Consider the following 9,841-nt stretch of genomic DNA (forward strand, 5'->3'; position numbering starts at 1 on the left):
ATCAATGTTCTATTAGTCATATTTTATTGACTCTAGAATGAATCTGACAAAGTGGGTATTCACACACAAAAGCTCATGCTCCAGTACGTCTATAAAGTGCCACAGGACTCGCTGTTGCTTTTACAAGTCCAGACTAACACAGCTACCCTTCTCATACTAGAATGAATTATACTGCTCTATAATCCACTAGAACATGTTGCCTAAGCCACCACAATTGCCATGATCAGTGGCAATTTAACTATACTGGATTTCAATTACAGAAGCAAACTAAATTTCTCTTAAAATTAAATACAGTAATTTATTCCAGATGCAATTTACACATCTTACAATGTCTCCAAGAAACTAGAAGCTAAAATGGTCACTATAATAGTCTGAATGGTTGCAGTGGACCCCTTAACCCCCACTCCTGCATTTATTACCTGAAGCCTCCCCAGGGTTCTCAGACCATAGTCTTCCTCATACAACAGAACCTCAGACTTATGAACTGAAGTCAACCACACACCTCATTTGGATCTGGAAGCACACAATCAGACAACAGCAGTAACCAAAAAATGACAGGAAAGTTTAAACAAAAGATTTGACATGGTATGGAGATTTTCTGTGCTTGTTTCATTTAAATTAAGATGGTTAAGAGCAGCAGTTTTCTTTGGCATAGTAAAATGTCTAAGTTGTATTAAGTCAATGTTTGCTTGTAAATTTTTGAAAACCACTATAATGGTTTTTTTAGCATTAGGAACAACCTCCATTTCCAAGGTGTCCGTAACTCCAAGGTTCTACTCTCATTCTAATGTTGGCAACTGGCTACTTTTCATATGTAGCTTTCACTTTTAAGTTCTACATGCTCTGCCAGAAGGCACTTGCATGCTTTCTTCCCTTTCTGGCCTCTGCTCCAAGTTAAAAGGGAGAATCTGTCAGTGCTTCTGGGCATGTGTACACATATGCACCTATTGCAGATTGATGGAGAAGGTAATTATTTTCCAGTAGTGGGTGGTATAAATTACTGTCACTGACTTTGTGCAGGTTGTGCTAGCTTATTCCTGCAGATAATTTAAGTGTATTAACTTACAAAATTGATTAGGTGAACTTCACAAAAGTGAACATGTCTGGCTGAAAGTTTAGATTAAATGGACAGAGTGAACAATCAAATGCCAGCACTACAGCCCAGAGGCTCTCAACCTTTCCAAACTACTTTACCCCTTTTAGAAGTCTGTCTTACATTCCCCTCATTGAACTATTTGCTTACAAAATCAGACATAATACAAAAAAGTGTCACCACCCTATTACTGAAAAATTGCTTGCTTTCATTTTTACCATATAATTATAAAATAAATCAATGGGAATATAAATACTGTACTTTCATTTTAGTGTATAGGATAGAGCAGTATACATACATCATTATATGAAATTTTAGTTAGCTGTGCTGATGTCACGAGTTCATTTTAGGTAGCCTGTTGTAAAACTTGGCCAATATCTAGATAAGCTGATGTACTCCCTGAAAGACTAATGTAGGGTGACTTTTTCTTAAAGTAAAAAGACGACAGGCTGGGGGGTGACCTCCTTAGCCCCACTGAGGGGGGTCAGCTCTGAAGGCAGTGCTGCCCACCAGCATCTAATTTCTCTGGGACAGATGCCCGGTTTTGGTGAAAAAGTAGGAGTGGCCAGGACAGAGCTGAAAAAGGGGACTATCCAGACCAAAACGGAATGTGTGGTCACCCTACCTCTGCATACCCCTAGGGGTACGCATATTCCTCGTTGAGAACCAATTCTATAGCCAACATCTCAGTATAAGTAGTTTTTCAAACAGAGCTTTGTGTACAAAGAAGGAGCAAGTAAAGTGGCATAGGGAACTTGTGGAGACATAGATAGCTAAGGACTTGAAGAGAAAGCTCACACTTACTCCCCTCAGAGGCAGCACCCCGTCATAGTATTCTTTCCCAAATCTGAACCTTAGAGTCCAGAAAATGCGATACTAGCATGAATTTCTTTAAGCTTAATTACCAGCTTAGATCTGATACGCTGCCACCAATCAGAGCTCTGAGTGTCTGATAAACTCTGGTCTCCCCAAAACCTTCACTGGGGACCCCCAAGACCCAGATTCCTTGAGTCTCACAACAAAGGGGAATAAACCATTCCCTTCCCCCTCCTTTCTTCCCCCCAGATTCTTCCCACCCTGGGTACACTAGCAGAGATAGACAGATTCAAGCTCCGTGAATCTAAACAAAGGGATTCCACCTCCTCCCTTCCCCTCACCCAGAGGCAATACAGATTCAAGCTCTGTGAATCTAACACAAAGAGGAAATTTACCTTTCCCTTCTTCCCTCCAATTCCCTGTTAAGTACAGACTCAATCTCCTTGAGCCTCAACTAAGGAAAAAAATCAAACAGGTCTTAATCAAAACTTTTAATAAAAAAGAAAAAAGTAAAAGTTATCTCTAATCTAGATGGTAAATATTACAGGGTTTCAGTTTATAGACAATAGAAAAAAGCTTTTTCCAGCAGAAATACAATTTAAAATACTTTTAGCCAAATACACAGTTGCAAATACAGAAAACAATTAAAAAGACTAAACTGTCTTTCTACCTTTGTACTTATAAAATTGGAACAGAAGATTAGAGAGCCTGTAGGTATGTGTGGTCACTCTCAGAGCCTAGAGAGAACAATCCAAAAACCACAAAGGCTTCCCTCCCTTGTGATTTGAAAGTATCTTGTTTCCTGATTGGTCCTCTGGTCAGGTGTTGTTTGTTAACCCTTTCCAGGTGAAAGAGACATTAACTCTTAGCCATCTGTTTATGACAACCCCACATCCAATTTGGGATATCGGGATTGCATACTTAGAACAAGCCTGAAGAAAATTTACATGGCCTTCATTATGCACCATTTTTACACAAAAAAATAGGGAAGTTTCAACTATCTGTTCCACAACTAGAGAACGTGCAGTGCTGTCCCTTATTTGTAGCTCAGGATACTAAACTTAATCTCACTGGAGAAGGTTGTAATTTAACTATGTCTGGATAATAAGATCACGATTACCATGAAACTTTTCCTGTGCCCGGCTCCTCCAAGTATTTTTGACATACGTTTCTATTTATTTTAATGCCTAGAGGCCCCCATTAGGATCACGTCTATTCAAGTAGAGAGTAAAATGGCAGTCCCTGTCCCTCCAGAAATTACAATCTAAACAGAGAAAAATAGCGGGAGTCACAAACAATGGGAAAGAGAATGAAGGAAACAGCAACAATGTGTGCAGCATAGACAAACTACATTCAGCAAGATGGTCAGGCTTGTACTGTAAGATTAACAATGTAACCAAGAGTCCCATGCCAATCATCTATAGACCTTCGAACATTCACTTTTTCTATACAAACAACTGTGCCGCTACCTTTCTGTGCCTTCTTTTCAGCATTCTGCTGCATGTTAAGTTTTGGAAAGGATATCTGCATCATTTCCAGTACTGAAGAGTAGCTTCTCCCGTAAAAAAAAACATATCATAGGTAACCAAATTGCAGCACTGTCCTGCCTTTGTTTGCTTTAATTTTGAAATCCTTTAAGCAGGACATTTCCTTATTTATCTTTGTCAGCAAAGCAGCAGGAGATGCCATATGCTGTAGTATTTATTAAACAAACAAGACAACTATGGCTAAATTTTCAATGTCATCTAGGGAACTTTGATGCCCAATTTCCATTAAAATTAGCACCGAAGTCCCCTTTAGAACATATCATACATTTTGTAGGGGCTAGATGGAACCATGGCTTGGTGTACTAGCCTTTCACTCCTGGAGTAAAATGTTTATTACAATCAAAGTTACACACCCCTTAATCTTTACCCTAAGATTTAAAATTTTATTTAGTTACGAGTGAATCTGTTTAGTGGCTTAGAACTTAAATTATTCCTTTTTGAAACCCAGAGCATGTTGTATTTTTCCAATCCTCTTAGAATTTTTGTCTTGCAAAACATATTTAAGGACTGGTAGCTGTAGAACAGAACAAAATAGTTCATACTTTGTTAGCAACAACATATTGTGGATTAGGGTGATGCTTAGACGTTGTCAGAATGATTGAGCTGAATTTAACCAAACATTTGAACATTAGGGATAATTTCACTTCACTGCTCATTTAATCTTTGTAATGCTGAAATTTTGTAATGGTTATACAAAACTACTTCAGCCTTAATGTTAAGCTAAGGCTTTTTTGTGTGGCAACAACATTTATTCTGGTAACAAGAACCTTGGTGATCTGCAGGGAGTAAAAATTTTTTAAAAAAAAGTACCTCAGAATTTTGACAGCTCCGTTGCTTTATATTTCAGTAATTCTCCTCTCCCTTTTCACGAAGACTTGGGAGTAAATCAGCTGATGGAATAAGAAAGTGAGGGCAGTAGTCTGGTGCTGGCAAACAATTTGAAAAAAGGAGTAAAGAGGTTTGCGTAATTCACAGCAGAATAACTACCATTTAGCAAATTATTCCGACTTCAGTTAGTGTCAGGGAAGGGAATTCTAGATGGTACAGTAGAACCTCAGAGTTACGAACACCAAAGTTATGAACTGACCAGTCAACCACACACCTAATTTGGAACCGGGAAGAACACAATCAGGCAGTAGCAGACACACAAATACAATACTGTGTTAAACGTAAACTACTAAAAAAAATAAAGGAAAGCAGCATTCTGTATGTTCAGTTGTAAACTTTTGAAAGAACAACCATAATGTTTCGTTCAGAGTTAAAAATAATCTCCATTCCCAAGCTGTTCATAACTGAGGTTCTGCTATATGCCAAAGATAAAGTAGTTGCTGGTTTCAGATTTATGCAATCATTAGCATCCAGGGAATTGTATAACTGCTTATCCCTCTTAACTGGAAGAGACAGTACATTTCAGGGAAGTTAGGAAAAAAACAGGCGCATAATATATTACTATAGCACCCAAGGCCTAAATAGTACACATGGTCCCTACAACTAGTGTCCATTCTTCCCTATCAAAATACTTAACAGAATATTAAAACTATGAAGTATTACTATTCAACAGGAAAGAGGTTTAGAGACTGGCCTGCAGTCTGAAATTAGGCTACCTTACTGTTCCTAAATTGTAGTCTGTAGTAAGATGGCTGGTCACATGATGCACCAGTGGTGATAGCTGAGAGGAAGAGACCGATGGAAGACAAATGCTGAGCAGAAATAGCATAATTCACATTTCTTGAAAGAGGGCAATAAATACAGCCAAAAATACATTATATCCATTCCTAATATGTGCATGTATAAGCACTGCTATAGTTGCCTAGGGAAATTATGCGTATAGGGGAAATGGTCAACATATTAAATGTTTGGGAACCTCTGGATTAACACAATGTTCTGTAAAGTGACACTGGACAACAAGCTCAGAATTGCTAACTTTAATTATAAATCATTCACATACATATTAAAGTACATGCAAAGTGTTTGAAAACTTGTGTGTCTCACCTATTGTGGTCAATATAGTGAAGAGTATTTGTGATCATTTAGAATTTCCAGAGATAATTTAAGATACTGATGTCTAAATGGGCACATGATCACAGAACTACATGCATTCAGACATCTTAGAATTGTAAGCTATTGCACTGAAGAATGACACTGAAGCTTAAACCTAAATTTAATTTATTTTATTAAAATAAGATAATCAGAGGAACCTTGGTTTACAATAAAGGCATTTTCTTGGGAGCAATAAAAACAAAATTAAAACCCAAATCAGAAAGAAAAACTGTATATACTCAGTTTCCTCTTTTATAGTGCATCTCTCGGAAGACAGCTTCAAATGGGTTGAAGTTGCTGCGTGTTTTGCAGAAATATACTGATAATGTTACTTAGCCTTTCCTCATCCAAAAAAGCCTGCCATTCCGCACTTGATACCTCATTGGGCTGTAAGAAACAAGTCAATAGTACCAAAAAACGCTTCTTAAGTTACTGGAGAGGATCACAGCAAGATTGTGCTAGCTTCCTTCTCTGAGCAGTACTATTCAGAATATATTCCACTCCTCTGCAGAAGTTTTTCTTTATGTGCAAAACTATTTTTGTGTTGACTTAGCAATTCATTATAACAGATTTCATCTGCTTCATGAGTACTCTTTGCAGAAGCTGATCACCAGAACTCGTTTCTTCCTCTTTCATCAGTCTTGTTTGTAGATGGCCATTTTTGTCAAAATCCCCCAACTTTACAGTGGCACATGGCATGGGACATCCAAAGAACAGTACCAGTCTGCAATATTTCTTTCCTCAAATGCTGAACCAGCCTTGCTATAAAAATACCAATTTATTAAACAGAATCAAAGACACAAAAACTGCCAAAGAAATGTCCATCTTTTCTCCTTATGGGAAAATAAGGCTCAAGTGCATCTATTAAAAAAATAGTAATAGATTTTCTTGATTACAGTCTCAGTTAACTCTATCCCAATAAAAGAAATGGTAGAAAAAGGCAATGTGGAGAAATGTCCCTGTAGGATTAAAACTGTAGAAATCCTTAGCAGCTTGTTCTTAAAACTGGGAGACAGATAATCCTGCTGGCATTGCAATCCTATAGATTGAGGCATTAAAAGCACAACTGCTATGACTGTTCTTCTTTCTCATTACTGGTTAGAGCAAGGGAGAGAGCGTGCAATCCTAAAAAACAGGTAGTCTTGTGGATGTTAATGTGCATGAATTGATGTCCTCTGTGTGGGCTGCACGATGCAGAGAAGGTTCAGAAGCGCTACGGTTGATTTTGGGTAAAGAATGCTGCAGCAATTCAATGGAAGACAGTATCTGGAAAAAAAATGAACACCAAAAGAAAATGTTTATTTCAAGAAGGTTTGTCAGAAACAACCTGCCTGAAAATCTATTTTTAATCCCAAACCTCAGTTTATTATGGGATGAGTGTCTCCTTCAAGATCAGTCATTTGCTTTCACTGGAACACTAGTCAGAATTGTCAAGTTATAGTAACCTGCCATTTGAGTTGTCAAAGCATAGCATATCAGGCTGAAAGGGCTATGCTACATAGGTTTTCATTGCTATTATAAACCTTTAAGTGAATAACTGCAGAGTGGTGGAATTCCTTCCTTTAGTTTTTCCATGTGATGATCAGCAAGTTAAGAATATAAAACCTGCCACATTGGGTCAGACCTTGGTCCATCTTGCCCAGTATCCTGTCTCTGACAGTGGCACATACCAGAGCTTCAGGGGGCATGTACAGAACAGTGCAATTATGGAGTCATTCATCTGTCTTCCACTCCAGGCTTCTGGCAGTCAGAGGTTTAGGGTCACCACGAGCACGGTGTTGCAGCATCACCAACAATTTGGCTAATAGCTATTGATGGACTTATCGTCCATGAATTTATCTAGATCTTTTTTGAAACCAGTTATACATTTGGCTATTACAACATCCCATGGCAAGCAGCTCCACAGGTTAGTTGTGTGAAAAGAGTACTTCCTCTTGTTTGTATTAAACCTGCTGCCTATTAATTTCCTCCGGTGACCCCTGTTTTGTTTTTTTTTTATTGTGTGAAAGGATTAACAACACTTCTCCCACACCTTTCATGATTAGATATCTCTTTCCTAAGATGAAGAGTCCTAATTTTTTTTTTCCATCTCATATGGAAGCCGCTCCGTGCCCCTGATCATCTTTGTTCCCCTTCTCTGAACCTTTTCCAATTCCACTATATCCTTTTTGAAATGCAGCAATCAGAATCGGACATAGTATTCAAGGTGTGGGTACACCATGGATTTCTATAATGGCATATTTTCTGTCTTGTTTTCTATCCTTTTCCTAGCATACTGTTAGCAGTTGTTAAAATGGCTACACATGGAGCAGAAGTTTTCAGAGAACAATCCACAGTGATCCCAAGATCTCTTTGCTGGGTGGTAACAGCTAATTTAGAACCCATTGCATTTGTATAGTTCAGTTTATTTTTTCCAATGTGCATTATTTCCACTTATCTACATTGAATTTCATCTGCTATTTTGTTGCAATTTTGTGAGATCCCTTTGTAACTCTTCACAGTCAGCTTTGGACTTAACTATCTCAAATAATTGTGTAGCATCTGCAAATTTTGCCACTTCTCAGATCATTAATGAATATGCTGGATAGCACAGGTCCCAATACAGATTCTGCAGTTCACCTCTTTCCACTGTGAAAACTGACCATTTATTCCTACCCTTTGTTTCCTATTTTTCAAACAGTTTCTGATCCATGAGAGGACCTTCCTTCTTATCCCCTGGCTATTAGCTTCCTTAAGAGCTGCTGGTGAGAGACCTTGTCAATGAATTTTAGAAAGTCCAAGTACACTGTATCAACTGGGTCACTTTTTCCACATGCTTGTTGACTCCCTTGAATTCTAGTAGATTGGTGAGGCATGACTTATCTTTACAAAAGCTGTGCTGACTCTTCCCCAACAAACTATGTTTATCTAAATGTGTCTGATAATTCTGTTTTTTATTAATTTCTTCCAATTCTCCAGGTAAAGTTAGGCTCACCAGCCTGTAAAAGCCAGAATCTCTTCCAAGCCTTTTTTAAAAATAAGCACTACATTAGCTATCCTCCAGTCATCTGGTACAGAGGCTGATGATAAATTACATACCACAGTTAGTAGTTCTGCAGTTTATATCTGAATTCTTTCAGAACTCTTGGGTGAATAACTGATCCTTGAGACTTGTTACACTTTAGCATATCAATTTGTTCTAAAAAGTCTTCTACTGACATCAATTTGGGACAGTTCCTTAGTCTGTCACCCAAAAAAGAATAGCTCTGATGTAGGTATCTGCCCCACATCCTTTTTAGTGAAGAACAATGCCAATGATTCACTTAATTTCACTGCAATGGCACTGTCTTCCTTGAGTGCTCTACCACCTTTATCATCAAATGGCCTCCACTGTCTGTTTGGCAGACCTCCAGCTTCTGATGTACTTTAAAAAAACAAACAAACCAATGTCCATTTTTGCATCTTAGCAAGTTGCTTTTCAAATTCTTTCCTGGCCTACCTTACTATACAGTAACTCCTCACTTAAAGTCGTCCCAGTTAACGTTGTTTTGTTGCTGATCAATTACAGAACATGCTCGTTTAAAGTTGTGCAATGCTCCCTTCTATCATCGTTTGGCAGCCATCTGCTTTGTCCACTGCTTGCAGGAAGAACAGCCCGTTGGAGCTAGCTGGTGGGGGCTTGTAACCAGGGTGGACCGGCAGCCCCCCTATCAGCTCCCCGGTCTCCTAAGTTCCCTGTGCTGCAGCCACCCGACAGGCTATCAATTGCAGGCTATCAATCAGCAGTTCAGCTGTCCCTTCCCCCACTGCCATGTGCTGCTCCTGCCCTCTGCCTTGGAGCTGCTCCCAGAGATTCATGTTTGCTGTGTGGGGGTGTGGGGAGTGCCCTAATGTCAGGGGGTCCCCCTCACCCCTACACCCCACTTACTCCTCCATATAGAGCAGGGAGGGGACACAGACAGAGAGAGACAGAAGCAGCAGCTGCCGTCTCAACTTCCTGATCCAGTTAAAAAGACAATGCACTTAAGAATGAGTCAGCTTACTTAAAGGGGCAGTGTGCATATCTCTCTCTCCCCCACACACAAGATGTGTGTCTGTCTCTGTCTGCTATGCTGTCTCCCCTCCCTCCTGTTCCTGCTGCCTTGTGTGAGAGGCTACATTAACAACCTGTTACCCTTGAGGGCTTAGTGAGTGCTAGTTCATCATTTAGCAGCAAGGCATTCCCTGGGAAATATCTCACCCTCTTCCACCCTCTAACATCACCACCTCAACCAAGCTTCACAATCATCATAGCTGTGAACAGTTTTAAATTGTTTGTTTAAAACGTATACTGTGTGTATCTATATAATATATAGTTTTTTGTCTG

The 9,841-nt window shown here is 39.1% G+C and overlaps 1 protein-coding gene across 22 annotated transcripts in view; it reads right to left on the reverse strand.

The window, feature by feature from the left end:
• Nucleotides 1–5,612: 5,612 nt before the first annotated feature.
• Nucleotides 5,613–9,841, reverse strand: part of RAF1 (Raf-1 proto-oncogene, serine/threonine kinase) — a 134,385-nt gene continuing 130,156 nt past the window's right edge. For all 22 annotated transcript variants that reach the window (XM_075073138.1, XM_075073130.1, XM_075073133.1 and 19 more), the window contains one exon: nucleotides 5,613–6,762. In XM_075073138.1, the coding sequence (XP_074929239.1) occupies nucleotides 6,622–6,762 (141 nt within the window). In that variant the 3' untranslated portion in view covers nucleotides 5,613–6,621. The remainder of the gene's footprint in view (nucleotides 6,763–9,841) is intronic.

Source organism: Chelonoidis abingdonii, chromosome 17 (genome assembly GCF_003597395.2).
Source record: "Chelonoidis abingdonii isolate Lonesome George chromosome 17, CheloAbing_2.0, whole genome shotgun sequence".
NCBI lineage: Eukaryota > Metazoa > Chordata > Testudines > Testudinidae > Chelonoidis > Chelonoidis abingdonii.